Consider the following 21,533-nt stretch of genomic DNA (forward strand, 5'->3'; position numbering starts at 1 on the left):
AGCCCTCAAAAAATATTCTTTAAAAAATCCACGCCTCTAATAGCCCTCAAAAAATATTCTTTAAAAAATCCACGCCTCTAATAGCCCTCAAAAAATATTCTTTAAAAAATCCACGCCTCTAATAGCCCTCAAAAAATATTCTTTAAAAAATCCACGCCTCTAATAGCCCTCAAAAAATATTCTTTAAAAAATCCACGCCTCTAATAGCCCTCAAAAAATATTCTTTAAAAAATCCACGCCTCTAATAGCCCTCAAAAAATATTCTTTAAAAAATCCACGCCTCTAATAGCCCTCAAAAAATATTCTTTAAAAAATCCACGCCTCTAATAGCCCTCAAAAAATATTCTTTAAAAAATCCACGCCTCTAATAGCCCTCAAAAAATATTCTTTAAAAAATCCACGCCTCTAATAGCCCTCAAAAAATATTCTTTAAAAAATCCACGCCTCTAATAGCCCTCAAAAAATATTCTTTAAAAAATCCACGCCTCTAATAGCCCTCAAAAAATATTCTTTAAAAAATCCACGCCTCTAATAGCCCTCAAAAAATATGGCAGAGTAAATCATTTTTCGAATAATAAACATAGGTGGGTACCGTCACCGCCGTTAAATTATAACGTGGTGGTTCTCGCTCCTTGTACAGCAGCATATTTTTATTGGTGCTATAACTATAGGGGGCAAATTTCCCCGTCTTAATGACCTGTATGAAATGTTTAACCTGCTTGGCTGCCACACCGGCCGGATAGTGGCCCAAGATTACCGGGAACATTTTCTACAAACGTAAATTTGTATTATTAATTTATGGAATTAAAGATTCTCGGTTTCTCCTTACCCTATTAAATTCATTCCAATTTCTGCCCACAATTCCGAACACAGCCTCAATACACAAACGTTCCGTTTCCTCAGTCATGCGACACAAAAACCTAAATTCGTTATTGAACATTTCCGTTATGGAACTGCCAACCAGGGTCTGGAAAACATATTTCAATTATTAATCAAAAAATCGGTTTCTATGGCCCTCCCCTTAACTTACATTAAAATACAAACTAATAGCTCTAATATAAGGATGCTCCTCGGTCTCCTTGGCATAAACTGCTGGGGCCAATGCCTGCATCATAATGATTTTCTTATTGTATTCCGGTCTCATCGAGCACATGACAAAGAATGCTGTACAACCCTGCAGAAGAAATAATTATTTAATAATTAACTTCTAATTTTTGATTTGATTATGTTCCTCTGACTCACCTGCGAATGCCCAGCATATTGTATCCTCTTGAACCCGGTATTCTTCAGCACATAATCAATCATAGCCGGCAAATCATACATTCCAATTTCATGCCAACTGAATTCCCAGAATTTCTTACCATCCGGATCCAAGGTGGTGTGATTGCGGGAATAACGATTACCACGGGCATTGCCTAGCCAAACATCGTAGTTATTGTCGGCCAGGAGGTAGGCTAAAATTAAACAAATATACCAAAATGTAAATTTGCTGTGTTCTCGCCAGATTCTGTAAATTTGAACTATGAATATGTCAAAACAATTGTGTGGTATAGGGTCGAGATTCTTACAAAACCCCGGTCCATTTTATAACTCGATCTAGATTCGGTAAACCTAGAACGATGTGCAAGATTTACTGTAAATCGAATAATCTATTTGATTGATTCCGTTGATATTCCGTTCGCTTCGTATGGGATTTAGAAATTAATTTTTTGTTGGAGGATAGTAGAAGTGGGCTTATACATCCCATCATCGATGTATAAATTTTCAATATACGAATACTTCTAAGTTTCCATGGAATATTACGATCTAGCACTTGAGGGATATATAAATGAAACTATAAATCGAATGGAGGTCTGTGGTAACGTAATTGATGAACATAAATTCTGACAGAATGTTCCGCTAACAGCTACATGGTGTCTACACATAGCTTCAATCAATTGCTTGCAAAGATCCATCCTCTTCATCAACATAACAGAATCCTGTAAAATTGTTTTTATTCACACATCACAATCTACCAAGAACACAAACGATTCGGATAGCCATGAACTATTAAAAGAACGACCGAAGTAAAACGACAGCTGAATAAAAGAGCTTAATTGTGAACGATTGAACTACTGAACTAGATGACCGAACTAGTTCAGTCTAAAGAGCTGAACTAAAAAGAGCGATCAGCTAACTGAACTAGTTAGAACAACTCTATGCTGCATACACACGTCTCCTCACACATCTATGCACCTTATCGATAGACATCCACCACCCAGGAACTTCCTAAACAATTTTCGTGATCTAAGGAGAGTATTCTTTCCACACATAGACTAGTGCGCCTCTAGCCTCCTGTCAAGAATCAGTGGCCTTCTTTTTGTCACCGAAGGTAAATATATATTGCAGGGGAGGAATGGAGAGTAGGAAGGGAGATTGCGCCACACAATTCGTCGATCCTTCATTCTTATCTGGTAAATGAAATTATTCTTGAATCAAGTTCCATATTCGTCCAATGCTACAGGGCTAACTTCATAAAGTTTAGTAATAGTCGTTTCTAAAATTCAATGCAGTTCTTCAATACATCTATTGTTCGGAACTTCAATTAAGACCAGTAAGCAGACAACAGATTAGGTCGACAACAAAAATGCTACCCTTTAATTTGTCAATAACTATTCTGAGAAGCATTTTAATCACCCAGAACTCGGAATGCCAGAATACAGTCACTTTAAATCGTGAACATACAAACAAGGAGAGAGGAGAAACGTGTTTTCAGAAAAAAGAAGAAAGAACAAGAAAATCGTGAGTGTGATCAAATCGAGATGTACAGGAGTCAGAATGAAGTCCGAAAATTTTACCAACGAGTAAAACACTAAACGGAAGGCTTCCATCCTCCTGTAGAGATGAAGAAGAAAACCTGGTGACAGATACAGACAGCGTGTTGAGGATCTAGAAGGAGCATTTTGAAAAGCTTCTGGTATCAAATAGTGGCGTTGAAGAAGATACCCCAGAACCAATAAAAGATGATGGTATAGAGTGTATACCACCTAGCCAAGATGAAGTTATAAAATCAATTAATCGGCTGAGGAAAAATAAAGTAGCAGTAGCCGATGGGTTACCAGCCGAACTATTCAAGATTGGTGGCCAGATGCTGGTCAGGAGCATGCACCAGCTGATTAGTACAATTTGGCTAGAGGAATGCATGACCAATGATTGGAACCTCAGCATCCTGTGTCCGCTGTACAAAAAAGGAGACAAGACAATATGTGCACACTATAGAGGAATAAGTCTCCTTCCCATCGCATATAAAGTGATATACAGTGTGCTGTGTGAACGACTGAAGCCAATGGTCAATGACATCATTGGACCATACCAATGCGGCTTCAGACCTGGCAAATCCCCAAGGCCACCTCCCGCCAGACCAAACTCACATTTTACAAGACGCTGATACTACCCGTGCTATTATATGGATCAGAAGCATGAGTACTTGCGCAAGCAGATGAGACAGCTTTTGGGATGTTTGAAAGAATAATTCATAACGAGCTCTACAATTTATACGCGGACATCGACATAGTCAGTCGTATTGAGTTGCAGCGACTACGGTTGCTAGGCCATGTTGTGCGGATGAATGAGAATACCCCAGCTCAAAAGGCATATAAAAACGAGCCTACTGATGCTTCCCGTAGAAAGGGAAGGCCACGAATTAGATGGAAAGACCAAGTAGAAAACAACATCTTTGAACGTGGTATTTCAAATTGGAGGAGATGCGCACAAGACCGATGGGCTTGGAAATCTTTTTTAAGCTCGGCTTATGGAACAACTGTTCTGTAACAAGCCAGCTAAGTATGTAAGTAAGAACTTTTATTTTTTAGAAAGAATGTACTGTACCTCCCGATGTCAAATTTTGTTCATATCCTATTTAGGATAGTTGCTTTAAATCTGTGAACAGAATTTTTTTCTAAAATTGCGGAAAAAATCGGGGCTCAAAGGGTTATTTGAAAGAATATTTGTTAAAAATCCACAACTTCCAGGTACCTCGAAACCCTATGCTATAAAAAAAATTCCAGGATTATGTCCTTCATTAGTTTTATTCCACGCTTTAAGTCCTTTTGAAAATATTCAAACTTCCAGCCCTTGAGAGAATAGTGTTGCGGATCCCAAGGGAACTTTTTGCCCAAAAAATCGAATACTACCAAACACTTGCACTCGTTCGCTCACCCACACACACAAGTACACACAAACCGATGCACAGCCAAAAACTATAACAACTACTTGACGTTTAATTGAAAGCCATAAACTACACACACTCTCCAAACTATACATTTTTAATCCTTGCAATTTGTTGCAGACATCAGCAAACACCACGAAGCCGTCTGTTGTTGCCCTTACCGCAGCATCATTCAGGCGTTCGCTGCTTCCTTCCGTCGTTCGCTCATTCGTTTCATTCATTCTCCATTATGCGTGGAAGTAATTAATCTATGTTTATCTTAGGAATTACTCAACATCAAATTATAAAATGATTCTGAATGAATGAATGAACGGATGAATGAACGAAAGGCAGCCGACAGGCGGATAGACATTCAGCCAGAAGAGACTTAAACTTGGTGATGATACTGCTCCAACGGGGTATTGTAATGCCGCCACCCTATCTATCGATGAGATGAGGTAAAACTGTTGTGGCCAGATCTATAGTGCGGTGTTGTTAACGATGTTGGGCGCCACTGACGCTATTCAAACACAGACACAGATTAAGTGCAGGCGAAAAATATTCAATGGAGGATGCATGCAACCCAGTAAAACATTTGAAAGGATTTCGAAAGTAAAATTTGAGTATTGTAATACGAAATTCTATGGGGAATATTTTTGTTGGGTAGTAAGTCTATAAAGGAGTTTTAAAATTTTCCTCCAAATAACCATTAAATTAAGCCAATAAATGTAGGAGAGAGAGATTCAAGACGAGGGGGCATTGTAATAAAGAACACGCTCCTTTCGAAAGGCACACAGAGACAAACAATGAAGACAAGAAGACAATTTACTTACCCAAACTCACATTCGGACCCATTATAACATAACCCGCCGAACTGTCAACAAGCCCATGCTGTAAAAAGAATGGCTGGGCACCTTTTTTGCCACGAATCCGATGCATTGTCAGAATGTAACCATCTTCGGTGGTAACTTGATGCACTTCGGCAGGATACCCATATTTAGCAATTAATTTATCCTTGTTGTTGGTAGGGGTTGAGGGTGGAGGTGGCGTTGTCGTTGGTGGTTGGAAAAAGGCAAATGTTGTGATTGGTGTTGAACGTTGTGGCGAATGCATGAAATATGAAATGAAAAGAAAAGAGAACAAAAACAAAAATATTTAAATAAGTAAAAATAATGCAAAATAAAAAATGAAAATAATAAAATATGGCATGTCTGCGGAATATTTGTTAACTGTTACTGGGCAACATTTTCGGTAAGGGATGCAACATTTCATGAATATTTATTTACGTATTGTATTGATGATGAAACGAAATGCTGATGTGGGGGGTTTTATTTTTGTTTTGTAAATGTTTCAGTTATATTTAAATGAAGATGTGTGGGAGTATGTATTCCATTAAGAAATTACTGATGGTTGTTTGTATGTAAAAAAATCTTCGATAAGGAACATTTTTCTTCATTAATTTAATGCTTTAGTTAGGGTTTTTCAATTTCTTTTCTATGTTTTATAGCTGGGATGTGGAGTATTTTTACCACGTCCCATTAGAATTTTTGTTTACTCGTCATGATGGGTCAGAAGTTAGATTTCTTTCTTTCGGTATATTTTAAGAATCCTAATTTTCCGTAGTTTAAAGAATTTTTGGTCAACCGAAATTTAAAATTTGGGGTTCGAAGAACGGCCAGTACCGTAATGTGAATGATTTTAACATTTCGACCAGACGGAACTTAACTTAACCCTTGGCTATTTGCAATATCCGAAATCATATTTCACCAACATTGTAAGAGTAGTCAGAACATCATAGAGCTAAATATTTCTATACCAGAGGTGCTCATAACACTCGCCTATGCTAAAAACGGCCCAAAGAAATTGGATAATTTTGGATCACCAATTCACATGTAAGGGTTTTCAATAATAATCAATGTGTTATTGATCTAGAATACGTATTCTCCATCAATTTATATCTCCCGCCTATCCTAAAAAAACGGCAGATATACATTTAGAGTGAATTCCCTTGGCCACTCCTTAGAAAAGCTGGCAAGCTATGCATAATCGAGTTCATTATGGTATCAGTCCAGGTATTCATCTCTGACATAGGGATACAAATAACATAATAAAATATAAACCAGTAAGGAAAGTAGTAAAGTCGGACGTGGCCGACTATATGATACCCTTCACCACTATGGGTATATTAAACAGGACTATTAACATGAAATTGGATGAAATAAAATATGTGATATTTATCTAAATGTGAATCAATCAAATATAAATAGGCCATCCGTTGGGCTATATCTGTACTTCTACAAAACGCAACTACGTAATTCTATGCTCAATTTTGTAAGTTGTGCAAAATTTGATGCCAATCTGACTAACATGAGGAGTTTGATGCCCAATTTACATAAAATCGGGCGAAAATATATATGGAAGCTCTATCCAAATATTAAGCGATTGCAAAAAACTTGTCACAGGTCAGGTTATACTATTGGTTCATTGGTGCCTATTGGTTCATTGGTGCGTCAATTACTTAAAATCAATCTATAATAAAAGGGAGCTATATCTAAATCTGTACCGATTTTCACGAAACAAGGCAGACATCACTCTAGGCTCAATTCAGTACATTGTCCCAAATTTCGTGCAAATCGAAAGATATATAGCGACATTGTTGCACCATTTACATGAAATCAGACGAAACTATATATGGGAGCTATATAGAAATCTGGACCGATTTTCTTGAAACTTGGCAGACATCACTCTAGGCTCAATTCAGTACGTTATGCCAAATTTCATGCAAATCGAAGGACATATACGGACTTTGGTGCACACTTTATATGAAATCGGACGAAACTATATATGGGAGCTATACCTAAATCAGAACCGATTTTCACGAAACTTGGCAGACATCATTTTAGGCTCAGTTCAGTGCGTTATGCCAAATTTCGTGCAAATCGAAAGATATATAGGGACTTTGGGGCACAATTTACATGAAATCGGACGAAACTATATATATGAGCTATATCTAAATCTGGACCGATTTTCTCGAAACTTGGCAGACATCATTTTAGGCTTAATACAGTACGATATGCCAAATTTCGTGCAAATCGAAAGATATATAGGGACTTTGGGGCACCATTTACATGAAATCGGACGAAACTATATATGGGAGCTATATCTAAATCTGGACCGATTTTCTCGAAACTTGGCAGACATCACTTTAGGCTTAATTCAGTACGTTATGCTAAATTTCGTGCAAATCGAAAGATATATAGGGACTTTGGGGCACCATTTACATGAAATCGGACGAAACTATATATGGGAGCTATATCTAAATCTGGACCGATTTTTTCGAAACTTGGCAGACATCACTGTAGGCTTAATTCAGTACGTTATGCCAAATTTCGTGCAAATCAAAAGATATATAGGGACTTTGGGGCACCATTTACATGAAATCGGACGAAACTATATATGGGAGCTATATCTAAATCTGGGCCGATTTTTACGAAACTTGGCAGACATCATTCTAGACCTAAATGATTAGGCTATACCAAATTTCGTGCAAATCGAAAGATATATAGGGACCGTTTACATTAAATCGGTTAAATATATATATGGGAGCTATATCTAAATCTGAACCGATTTTTCCCAATTTCAATAGGGTTCGTCCTTGGGCCGAATAAGTGACCTATGCCAAATTTCATCCAATTCGGATCATAAATGCGACCTGTACTTTGTTTACAATTTAACATGGACAGACAGACAGACGGACGGACGGACGGACGGACATGCATAAATCGACTTAGAAAGTGATTCTATGTATATTCTCAAAAGGAACCATGGGTCTATCTCGATTATTTGTGCCTGTTACAAACATATGCACAAAGACATAATACCCTGTACCACAGTGTGGTGAAGGGTATAAAAATGCAAACCCCATTTGCTGCTGGTCAGATAGCATTAGCATGAAAAGTCTGTACCTCCTGTACAAGCGTACACCCTCAATATCGATGACAATTATTTGTTTTCTTATTTAACTCCATGTATTTTCTATAACTCTCCATGACATTAAATACTGCTTTACAAAACAGAGCTATTCGTTATTCAGTTTAGGAGCCTGGAAATTGACAGCCCACTCTTCCTCCTATGGTTGAAGATTTTACAAACAAATTAAAAACTTCGGATTTGGGATAACTTCGGTCCATAAAGGCAAATACATTTTCTAGTAACCGAACAGTTATCTCTTTTATCAAGGCCTAGGCTTTGGAGGTGAAACAATTTCTGGACAATCTGGAAATCGTCCAGCGACGGGGTACACAATAAATGTCAGTTGGACTTTTTGTCCTAATTTGGCCTTTTTTCATCCCGAATTTAAATTTGAAAAGTCGGGGTCGTCAACAGCATTGCCAATTTAGCAGTTTTAGTGCTAGCTTTAGCCCTTTTAAACTCATTTAGCACCAAAAAAGTTATCTATCACCTAGCACTTTTTTTTTGCATTTTTAATCTGTTCCAGGATTTTTTTCAATTTTTTGTATCATTCCAATAAATGCTTGTTTTTCGATTTCACATTGACACGCAGAAGTTTCCGTATGTTTCATACAATGCATTTGATTTAATCAGTGAGCGCAGCAGTATAGTCGTACAGGGCCATCCCTATGATACCCTACGTAACATCCTCTGGACTTTAATTTTCTGTGAAAAAATTACCGAGATGTACACCTCCTGGTGTAATATTAATACTACTAAACTATATCAGAATATGAAAACCCTATGAACATTTTAGGGTAATTCCTATATGCGTGTATATAAATCAATATAATTTAAAGATCAACTATACTTCTCTTGGCAAAAAAATCCACGGGATGACTTTTTATAGTTTGTTTTGCAAATTTTTTGGTTCATTTGATTAGAAATAAATTGACCGATCATTATCAAAACAGTCATGATTTTTCGTTGACTAGATTCCCTTCCCCGCATATATTGCTGTTCGGGTCATAAATTTGGCCTCTAAAGCGACGAGAATAACTGACAAAAACAACACCAAACAACAGGAAGTGTATTTAAAATTGCATATCTATCAGCATGTCTATTAATATACTTAGACCCGTATCCAGCCTTTATCCTTCTGGAATAAATGTGTACGGCATAGAATGCAGATTTTGTAATTTTCACACAAAAGTCATGGTCTATTTGAACTTCTTATTATGCTCTAGACCCCAAGAGCGACCAGAAAACCAAATAAAAATACTTTTGGTCGACTTCAACAGCTAAATATTGACCGATTTTACAAAACATTATATTTGTCTTCTTCAGCCAGAACCGGATGTGCAAAATTTCGTGAGGTTTGTTCCAGAGCTGTGACCGTTTACAAAATGTTAATAGATAAACGGACGGACACATATATCAAGATCGACTCAACTAGACGAGATATGACGGCCCGTATATTATAAAAATGGAAAATTGACTGACTTCAATCCCTAGCCCTTGCTTGGTATTCGTTTTATTGAATGATCATTCCATTTTTAACATCTGGAAATATTCGTCGTAGGCGGTATAACGTACATTCTGGATCAGAGTATTCTGTGTCGATGTAGTTGTATCTGTCTGTCTTTACCAGTGATGCTCATAATACTTGCATTGGTATTTGTATGTTACTGAAAGGATACAAACATTATGCCAGAGCATTTTCAAGATAGGTCCATGTTTTGTCAGAGCCTTTTATCCAAGTCTCAATAAAAACTGAAGTGGATATCATTTTGCATATCCAATGTAAATAAAATATCTCTTAACAGATTCATCTCACTATATTAACATATCCCTACATAATTAATTACACTAGGCACAAAATCGATGTTATTGCCAGGGATGTTAAAAACTCTCTTTGAGAATTATAATATTATAGTGAGTACGTCCAGAAGTCAGAAGAGGGAATTCACCATAGGTCAAGTTTTTGAGTTATGGCGTGATGAATTTTTTGCTGGTACCTCAGTTTTCTTCATGAAGAAGATATTATTGTTTGCGGCTATTACTGGTTAGTTTTTAAAAGGACCCCCATTATCGATTCCAAAAAATCGATTTCTTTTTTATTCACTATGAACCTATAACTTGTCAAGAATATCTTATAAAAAATTTCAACACGTGACAGCGGGATCGTTTCTTAACACCGTTGAGCTTTTCTCGAAACAATGTTTTTACGATTGTTGGACGCGATAAATACAAAAACTATTAATCTAATCGGTTTTAAATTTTAGCGAGGATAAATGTAATCCGATCAATATCTTCCTTATTTTCCAAAAAATAATTTTCCTATGTCCGTCATTTTGCTAATTTCCGAGCGAAGTCTATAATCCTATTTCATACCTACGCTATATATGTACTCTTCTAATTGATTTGAAATTCGGATGTTCCAGTGATTGGAAATCATGTACGCCGTCGAAAATAATTACTAATAATTTGATTACACACGTAAATTTATTTTCTTCTTTAAATCTTCGAAATTGAAAGTTCGTATCATAATGTATGCTCATTTGCCAGCCGTGGGAAAATCGTCGTGGTTTCATTAAAACCAACAGAATTACCTTACAAAAAATTTAGTTTGGTTCAATTTGCACCATTTTTGTGGGAGTAAGAGAGATTCGAAAATTGAATTTTAATATTTTAACATGGGTACGAACCATTAGTGGAGTTTAGGGTAGTAGAACCATATTGTGACATATGTTCCGTATTTGGTTCGGCCTTCTTTAGGTATTTTACTCGTTTAGTTTTCTTCTTATTTTGTCAGAGGATTTAAAACTATCTGATACACAATTTATAATATCGGTTTATGATTTGGCGTAGCTCCCTGTGAAATTTCCGACACAATTTAAGGTTTTTATTTAGGCGTCAAAACTTCCTACTAAAATTTACCATGGCATAGCCAGCCCCCATATAAGTGTCCAGCCTCCATGTAAATGAAATTCGGCATGACCGAACCTAACCATGTTTTGGAATTGAAATAAAAAAATATTTTCGATAAGAGTAAGATTTTATGCTGATTTAGCCAAGTGCGTCTATTGATACCTCGATACAGCTCACTATATTTAAGTTGCAGTTTTTTTTTTAATTTAGATCGCTTGCCCATTGCTCATTGAATGTTTGGTATTGAATATATGCGCCCAAGTTTTAAAATATTCACATAGCACAATGTTTGGTATTTTGAAAATATTAGGCACTAGCCAGATTGGCTATAAGTTGATATTTTGAAGTCGCATTTCCCCCACCTAGTAGTCTGTATTTTTGTATTTCGCTTCCTGATACTGATCCTTCTGACAGAAAAAACAATATAATTCGTCCGACTGATTTTAAATATTTATACCCTACACAACAATGTTGTCAGGGTATTATAGCTTTGTGTAGCCCCAAAAGTTTGCAACGCCGCGAAATATTGGTCCTACACCAACCTTTAAGTATAACGATCGTCATATCTCGACTAGCTGAGTCGATCTAGACATGTGTGTCCGTCCGTCTGTCTATTGTAATTTGTAAACACGATACAGGCTACAGTTATGGACCAATCTTCACGAAATGTTGCCTGTAGGATAGGTTCTGGCCAATGAAGACCCCTATTGTTTTTGGAAAAGATCGGTTAATATTTAGGGGATGAAATGGACCAAAAACTTTATTTTTGTCGGTTTTTTTTGGTCGCTCCACAAGTCGGAATTATGGCCCAAACACCGCGAATTTTTGCATGGAGAGGGGGATCGGGCCATAGAATAGGCATGCTTGTTTTGATAAAAATCGGTCAATATTTAGCAGGTCAAATGGACCCTGACTTTTGTGTGAAAAATGACAAAATTTGTATTCTATAGCGTATATATTTACCCCTGAATAACAAAGGCCCCAGAAGTTGATAGCATATCCGAGAGGAGTGGTAGACCTTGAAATTGATACTAGTTATATGGTCGTATGTACTCAGATGTGGGAGTTACACTTAAATATTTAAAGGTGCTTACGTACTGAGATATTATTTAGTAATCCATTACCACACTAGAGGGCGGAAATATAGCGCTGATCGCTTTGAAATATTCAATGAGGATCCAGGGATATCGGCTATAATTTTTGATGAAGATCAGATAAAAATGTTAGGATGAAGTGGACCGAAAACTTATTTTTTATGTTTTTTCGAGACGATCTATAGGCCACAATTATAATCCGAACATCACAACACAATCCACGGTGAAGGGAATCTGGGAATATTCGGAAAATATGTCAGTGTAAGGAAGAGGTTCTGTCAATCTTTAATCGGGCAAGAGGGTGCAACTATCAGGAAATATTGCCCACGCTCAGAATAAATGTCGGCAGAAAGTTAGAGTTCCGTAGTAGTTGTGTAGGGTATCGTATGGTCGGCCCCGCCCTACTATACTGCTCCGCTCACTGGTTTTTTACTACGAAATGTCACCCCTCCAACCAGGCTAAATCCGAAATTGTTTGAACGATACTTTACGAGAAATCTAGCAGTACAGCCATCTGCCGAAATAATAATGGATTTCTTTTTCCCCATGCTAATATTTTGTCTTCTTTTGATGGAACATACGTAAAAGCATGGCGATTTTTTTTGTCATGCAAGCCTAGTCCACCTTAAATGCTTGCCAAAAATGTGGTCAACACACGTTATTTTGATATTTATATTTATTTGTATATCCTCATTTTTATTCACAAAACTTTCACCTTACCACAGTTAAATAAGAATCCTCTTCGATGCTTTTTCTTTCAGCCTTCTCTTCGGGTGTTTCATCCTCGTTGCTGTCATCCTCATCTTCGTCGATGATAAATTGGCCATTCACAAAGGTAAGTACCAAATTCAGCACTACACATAATAACAACAATGTTTTCGGATTGCATTCTTTAAACAACAACATTTGACACAGAAACTCAGAACTATTTTCAAATTCTGTTTAACTAATTTTCCAAAAAATTATATTCTTAAATATTCAAATTCGGTTTCGAATCACAACAACACTGCACTTTCCTTGAGCTGTATTTAAATTTTTGTTTGGTTTTAAGGTTTCGTTACAACGATTATTCAATTGTTGAAAAGTGAAATTATTTAATTTTTTTCTTTCGTTTGTATTTTATTTTTGAGCTTTTATTTTTATTTCTTTACTTGGCGGGCGGTTGATTGGTTTTGTCCGTTCGCACGGTTCGGGCGGTATTTGGTTAGTGTGGTGATTTTGTCAAGACTGCTGACCGAGCTGAATGCAGACTGCTAAGCCATTGAAGTAAGTTATTACGTTACGACGTTAAGGCCAACAAATTAACGTTGTTGTGTTTTTTCGGTTGTTGTTGTTGTCGTCGTTGTATTTGTTGTATTTTGGATTGTGTCGCTGGTCAAAACAGAGCGGGTCGTTTATGTACTTCAATGCCAACGGTCGTTTGGTCGGTCGATCGATGGATCGAACGCTCGGTCGTTTGTCCGTCCGGGGTGCGTAATGCGTGGTGCGATTATTGACCAAAAACCGAGGAAAGAGTCCAATAAAAAAGAAATGAAATGATTTGTTATTGTTTTTGTTGCCATCTGTAATTGGCTAAGTGACCGATGGATGATACCTACAAAATATATGACGATGGGTCTTTGTTTATTGGTGTTGTTGCAAACAAAACATTTAAATTAACTCATTCAAATGTTTTGTATCTGTCGTACGGTCTGCCGTTTTGTCACTCAGTCAGTCTGTTTTGTTTGTCTATGTAATTTGTTTTGTATTTTGGCTTTGGACATTGATCATGTTTTTTTTTTCAATATCGCGTTATCGCTCTTTTCGCTGGCTCATTAATTTTAAGCCATTACCACATAGTGCCGCTTGTGTTTTTATTTTTTTTTTGTTTGGCGTCTCTTCTGCCAGCGTAATAAAACAAACTCGATTTAAATAAATGCATTTCTTTGACGTGTTCTCTATGATTTATTTGGTTATTTGTTTTTTTTTTCTCGGAATATGGTGAAGGTTTAAAATAGTGCAATAGCTTACCGTTATATATAGATAGATATTTTTCGGAGATCTAAACATTTGTAGAATATTCACCGGTCTAAAATTGTGAACAAATTTAATCATGCTCCTCTCACAGACTGTAAAACTAATATAATCTCAGTATGGGTTATATTGTAATCATGCTTGAGTTCTACATATTGTTCGTACTCTTATATATTTTTACAAGGATGACTTTATGATTAAAAGAATCACACATTCTGTATAATGGCAGCTGATTAAATAATAAACTTAATTTTAACCAGTAAGGCAAGTAGTAAAGTCGGACTGGGCCGACTATATAATACCCTTCGCCACTTTAGGTATATTGTACATATGTATCCTAACAATTGCATGTCTACGTTCCCTCTATCTCCATCCTATCCTAACTTTAATTTCATTCGAGCAGATTTAGAGCCGTCTGCGTAACCGATTTTCACGAAATTTAACACACATCGTTCTAGACTTAATTCAGCACGCTATGCGAAATTTCGCGCAAATCGAAGGATACAAGGGACTTTGGTGCACTATTTACCGAAAATCGGACGAAAATATATATGGGAACTATATCTAAATCTGAAGCGATTTCCACGAAATTTAACACACATCGTTCTAACTTAATTCAGTACGCTATGCCAAATTTCGTGCAAATCGAAAGATATATAGGGACTTTGGTACACCATTTACATCAAATCGGGCGAACATATATTTGGGAGGTATATCCAAATCTGAACCGATTTTCAGGAAACTTGACACACATCATTCCAGACCTAATTCATTACGCTGCACTAAATTTCGTGCAAATCGAAAGATATATAGGGACCGTTTACATTAAATCGGACGAAAAATATATCTAAATCTGAACCGATTTTTCCTAATTTCAATAGGGTTCGTCCTTGGGCCAAATAAGTGACCTATGCCAAATTTCATCCAATTCGGATTATAAATGCGACCTGTACTTTATTTACAATTTAACATCGACAGACAGACGGACGGACATGCATAAATCGACTCAGAAAGTGATTCTATGCATATTCTCAAAAGGAACCATGTGTCTATCTGGTTTTCTTTTTGCCTGTTACAAACATATGCACAAAGACATAATACCCTGTACCACAGTGTAGTGAAGGGTATAACAAGTGAAACTTTTTCTTAGAAAACTGCGTAGCGTATATTGGTAAAATTCCAGCTGCTGAATGGTTATCTGTCAGCCAATTTTTTTTTATACAATTTATTGGAATACGCTATCATAAATTATAGTTTGAAACGATATGCAACATATGTGCTATGAATTCCTAATCACCTTACTTAAAATTGAAAATATAAAATAAGAGCTGGGAAATAAGTGATTTCTTTTAAAACACTTTATTGATTTAAACATTATTTTTACTAGATCAGAAGATTTGTTGTATTTTTGTAAGAATATTTTTCGAGGACCACAACAGGCGAGGATTGCTTAAAGGATAAGTTTTAAAGTACCAAAAAAAGGTGTCACAATAGTATTTTGTATAGCATATTATATATTATACTAGCAAATTTTGGCCACCTATGCCAAGTGGTTTCGCACTTAATGAGTTTATACCCAATTTTTGGATAAATACTCAACATAGGGGTACCTTTGTATGGGGGCTACCAGAAAACGTGGAACAACATCTAGATTTTTTATGGATATTTGATACCTTTTTGTTTTTGCAAAATAGTCAGGCTTAATCCCAGTTTGTTGTTTTTATAAAAAAACAACTATTTATTAGTGGGGAATGTATGGCATTGTCCGCCGAGGGGTAAGGCAGGGAAGACTATAGTTTCGGATCTCGCCACTGATCCTCATCAGTTCCAGTTTTTTGCTGGGATATTCTCCCCAGAAGCTATTAATAGCTTCTTTACAAAAAACCTTTCAAACCCAAATGTCTCTTGTGACAATTCGAAGTTCTTACGTTACCAGCGATACGACCCCAATGAGAAGTTCGTTTCGTTGGAAGAAGTTCGTTAGCAGTGGGAAATGTATTGTAGTTGTCTGTAAATGCCTTGTTGACCACGAAGTCAGGCGCCAACGAAACGAACTTCTCATTGGGGTCGTATCGCTGGTAACGTAAGAACTTCGAATTGTCACAAGAGACATTTGGGTTTGAAAGGTTTTTTGTAAAGAAGCTATTAATAGCTTCTGGGGAGAATATCCCAACAAAAAACTGAGGGAACTGATGAGGATCAGTGGCGAGATCCGAAACTATAGTCTTCCCTGCCTTACCCCTCGGCGGACAATGCCATACATTCCCCACTAATAAATAGTTGTTTTTTATAAAAACAACAAACTGGGATTAAGCCTGACTATTTTGCAAAAACAAAATACAAATGGTATCCCATATAACCCGCCAACACTACTGATATTTGATACCCATAGATAACTCTCTGTGCCAATTTGATCTTAAAATGTGTCTAAGCGATAAGAAATACCTTAAATCGGGAGGTACGGTTTGCTTTGACAATAAAAACCATCCGACCCAAATGTTGACAGCCTTCATCAAGTGGTTCGGCAGTTAATGAGTTTATACCCATTTTTTGGATAATTACTCAAAAATGATGGGTATCTTTGTATGGGGGGGGGGGGGGGTACTAGAAAACGTGGAACTACATCGATACATTTTTGCATGGATATTTGGTTTGGAGAACTTTCTGTGTCAAATTACAACCAATGTGATTATAAAATGCGTCTAATAGACAAAAATACCTTATATCGGGAAGTACGGTTATATGGGGGCTATATAAAATCTTGGACCCATGCACTCCATTTTCCATATCAATGTTCGCTTTGGCATTAAAAACATTTGAGTCACGTTTTTTAAGTATTGTAAAAATTTCCATTTTAAATCAATTTGATAAGAAAAACCCGGAAATAAGGTGCAAGATATTGTATTGCCGATTCAATGTAGTAAATACCCAAATGAATAACCACAAATGGGTACTTATCCAATTTACCGGTTATTTGCACTTTGGGTATTTACCCACTACTCATCTTTAAGAATAATTAATACAAATTTCCGATCGATTCATCCAAATCAAAATTTTACCGTATTTGGAACACTTTAGTACACATGTGTACGAATTTCCAAAACTTCTTTAATTACAAATTTCAAGGTTCAAGCTCGATCGCTTCACCTAAATCGAAATCGTATCAAATAGCTATTTTGTCGAAAACCTAATGGTTTTGGGTGGGTTTTTGACGTTTCTGACGTATGTATTATACGTCACTGTTTCTGACGGACCATCTCTGTCAGAGATGCCCATTCCAAATTTAAGAGTTCTAGATCCACAGGTCCGTTAAATACATCGTATCGTACCATATTTAGTACTTTTCGTGACGTTCCAGTACGAATTTCCAAAAAGACAGCCTTATTTGACATCTTCGAACTAAGAGAAACCCTCAGGGACCAGAACAGGCGTGGATTTTTTAAAGACTACTTTTTAAGATCCAACATTTCAGGGACCAGAACAGGCGTGGATTTTTTAAAGACTACTTTTTAAGATCCAACATTTCAGGGACCAGAACAGGCGTGGATTTTTTAAAGACTACTTTTTAAGATCCAACATTTCAGGGACCAGAACAGGCGTGGATTTTTTAAAGACTACTTTTTAAGATCCAACATTTCAGGGACCAGAACAGGCGTGGATTTTTTAAAGACTACTTTTTAAGATCCAACATTTCAGGGACCAGAACAGGCGTGGATTTTTTAAAGACTACTTTTTAAGATCCAACGACTACAAATGTGATGTTTTTTAAATAATTTTTTCAAAGACCAAATCAGCGTATATTTTTTAAATATTATTTTTCAAAGACTGCAATATACATGGATTTTTCAAATAATTTTTTCAATGACTACAATATGCGTTTTCAAATATATATTCTCTCAAAGACCAACATCGGCGTGGATTTTAAAATAGATTTTTTTCAAAGACAATAGGCTCCGATTTTAAACTATTTTTTTCAAAAACTACAATAACGGTTGATTTTTAAATTTAATTTTTTTCAAGACTGGTTATATAGAAGACCTTATAGGTTCCCCTCCTATAGGAGACTTCATATGTTCCCTTCTTATAGGAGACCTCATATGTCTCTATTATAAGGGAGAATATTTCATAGGTGTTCTGATATGAGTATTCACAGATCATTTAAGTTAGAACAGGCGTTGCAAATTGGAGTAATACATTTTTTAATAACCACAACAGGCGTGAAGATCTTAAAAATATTTTTTTTGCAGGCCTTAATCGTTGTAGATTTTTTATTAATTTTTTTTTTCAAAGACACATATTGGCCTCGATTTCTCAAATAATTTTTTCAAGGACTACAAATGGCGTTGATTTTTTAGAATGCATTTCTTCAAGGAGCAGCACCGTCGTGGAGATAGATTTTTTCAAGGAAGAATGGTCACCCTACTATAGTAGACCTTGAGTTTCCCCAAAGAATATCCCATAGACTCCTCATAGACAACGTAATGGGTCTTTCTAAAGAATTCAAAGACGATCTTTCTTAATAATAATTCAAATTGCTTGGCATTTAAAGGCCTTTAAAACACATTATTTAACATTTAATATTGTTGTAGGTCCTCTCATTTACAAGGACTCTTCTCCATTTTTTTTTTTTTTTTGTATTTATTTGGCCAACAAAGAGAATGGAGCAATGCAATTAAAATGAATATTTAATTATTTATGCAATTTCTTTATCAAGTCCGCAACAAAACTTCAACCGTTTCAATGGAAAGTTTTGTTTCTTTCGCTTCTTGTGATGGGTGGCTTTTACTCTGTTACAGCATAATAATAGTTTCTCGAAACCACCTTACGAACAGGTCCAAAAAATATACAACACCACCAACAACAACAAGAAAATGAAATGATGTAAATAAAACTGACCCAAATCCCAGATACGAAACGGTAACATAGCCAACAGACCCAAACTACCTACAACCCCACCAACCAACCGGCCGACCGAACCAAACCATTGACATCGAATAACAAAGAAATTAATTTATCTGCTACCGTGGTTCGATGTTGTTATTGTTGTTGCTGCTGCGGATGTTTTTGTTAGTGTTGTTGATGTTGGCCAAGATAAACACATACTTGAGAGATACACTACTACTTTCCACGAATAATGTGCATCTCTTATTGTTTTTTGTTTTATTTTTGGTTAATATGTCAGTAAGTCACACTACGACTTGACTGGAACACAGACCGGCCACTGGTCGTCTGTCCATGGCGATGTGTGGATGATTATCATCTGCAACTTATTTACGGTCGACACAAGGAAAAAAAAAACCCATCAGATAATCCAAACAATACTGACCACTGACAACATCAGCTCTCAAGCTCGCTCAATAATCCAAATTCCATTTCCAATGATTTCAATTAACATATTGACCGAGCGACCGACCGATCGATCGTTTGTTGGTCATGAATATTCATGAAAAGTAAAAGTGATGCTTTGTCGGTATTTTGTTTTGGTTTTCTTTGCTTTGCTTTCGTTTCCTTTAACTTTTTCCACCACACATTTGTAAATCTTGATGTCGGATCAAAAGATGTCATCCCGGAGATTACATAATTTATGTGACTAAGTGTGTGTGTGTGTTTGTGTGTATGGGTGTGTATTGCGGTCATTTTGTGAAACATGTTTGACACCATAATGTCAAGATACGGGAGATATTACATCCAACCCGCATAGCGGGTGAAGATGAAATATACAAGCAAAAAATATTTAAACTACAAAGTGCTAATTAATTATTTGGTTTATTTCGAATTGGAAGAAAAGGGTGTTATAAGTGGAGTGATGGAATTAGAAAAAAAAATTGTGAATTAACAAAGGGGTGGATTTTTTAAAATATTTTTTTCCAAGGACCTCAATATTTTTTTGTCAAGGGCCGACCATCAATAGGCTTGGATTTTTAAAATAATTTTTTCAAGGACCGACCATCAATGGGTGTGGTTTTTTAAAATATTTTTTTTTCAAGGACCGACCATCAATAGGCGTGAATTTTTAAAATATTTTTTTTTTCAAGGACCGACCATCAATAGGCGTGGATTTTGAAAATAATTTATTCAAGGACCGACCATCAATAGGCGTGGATTTTTAAAATAATTTTTTCAAGGACCGACCATCAATGGGTGTGGTTTTTTAAAATATTTTTTTTTTCGAGGACCGACCATCAATAGGCGTGGATTTTTAAAATAATTTTTTTTCAAGGACCGACCATCAATAGGCGTGGATTTTTAAAATAATTTTTTAAGGACCTACCATCAATAGGCGTGGATTTTTAAAATAATTTTTTCAAGGACCGACCATCAATAGGCGTGGATTTTTAAAATAATTTTTTCAAGGACCGACCATCAATGGGTGTGGTTTTTTAAAATATTTTTTTTTTCGAGGACCGACCATCAATAGGCGTGGATTTTTAAAATAATTTTTTTTCAAGGACCGACCATCAATAGGCGTGGATTTTTAAAATAATTTTTTCAAGGACAGACCATCAATAGGCGTGGATTTTTAAAATAATTTTTTCAAGGACAGACCATCAATAGGCGTGGATTTTTAAAATAATTTTTTCAAGGACAGACCATCAATAGGCGTGGATTTTTAAAATAATTTTTTCAAGGACAGACCATCAATAGGCGTGGATTTTTAAAATAATTTTTTCAAGGACAGACCATCAATAGGCGTGGATTTTTAAAATAATTTTTTCAAGGACAGACCATCAATAGGCGTGGATTTTTAAAATAATTTTTTCAAGGACAGACCATCAATAGGCGTGGATTTTTAAAATAATTTTTTCAAGGACAGACCATCAATAGGCGTGGATTTTTAAAATAATTTTTTCAAGGACAGACCATCAATAGGCGTGGATTTTTAAAATATTTTTTTCAAGGACAGACCATCAATAGGCGTGGATTTTTAAAATAATTTTTTCAAGGACAGACCATCAATAGGCGTGGATTTTTAAAATATTTTTTTCAAGGACAGACCATCAATAGGCGTGTATATTAAAAATAATTTTTTTTAAAGACCCAAATATTTTTCCAGAGTCGCAATACTCCTTGATTTTTAAAATATATATTTTCACGAACCACTAAAAGGCGTAGATTTAAAAACAACTATTTTTGTCCAGAGGGGTGGCGTAGGAGATGATAGATACAAAGCAACGGCACTGATTGGCTTTAACATGGCGAAGTCCAGGCTTTCTTGGTCCACCTTTCATCTCAATTGTGGACACTGACCTCCCCGTGGTGCCACGTGGGGTAGTTATTTTCATCACCCGATGAAATAGTGAGCTAATATATGCCGCGAGTTAACACATAATAACTATAATAAAATGGGTTGGGTTAGT

At 36.1% G+C, this 21,533-nt stretch overlaps 1 protein-coding gene across 1 annotated transcript; it reads right to left on the reverse strand.

The window, feature by feature from the left end:
• Positions 1-538: 538 nt before the first annotated feature.
• On the reverse strand, positions 539-16,722 carry LOC133335329 (lipase 1). The gene is made up of 7 exons (XM_061543614.1): positions 16,719-16,722; positions 12,883-13,016; positions 5,020-5,200; positions 1,243-1,454; positions 1,031-1,174; positions 830-967; positions 539-769 (listed from the first exon to the last, which is right to left on the reverse strand). Exons 1-7 carry the CDS (start codon positions 16,720-16,722, stop codon positions 539-541), a joined length of 1,044 nt encoding a protein of 347 aa, XP_061399598.1.
• Positions 16,723-21,533: the final 4,811 nt, after the last annotated feature.

Source organism: Musca vetustissima, unplaced genomic scaffold (assembly GCF_032173495.1).
Source record: "Musca vetustissima isolate MV318-11 ecotype Yass unplaced genomic scaffold, APGP_CSIRO_Mvet_v1 utg46358, whole genome shotgun sequence".
Classification (NCBI taxonomy): Eukaryota; Metazoa; Arthropoda; class Insecta; order Diptera; family Muscidae; genus Musca; species Musca vetustissima.

Coding starts and splice junctions, on each gene's coding strand:
- LOC133335329 (XM_061543614.1), bottom strand. Junction 1,175..1,242: donor AATATGCTGGGCATTCGCAG/GTGAGTCAGAGG, acceptor TTTCTTCTGCAG/GGTTGTACAGCATTCTTTGT. Junction 770..829: donor ATTGGAATGAATTTAATAGG/GTAAGGAGAAAC, acceptor TTACGTTTGTAG/AAAATGTTCCCGGTAATCTT.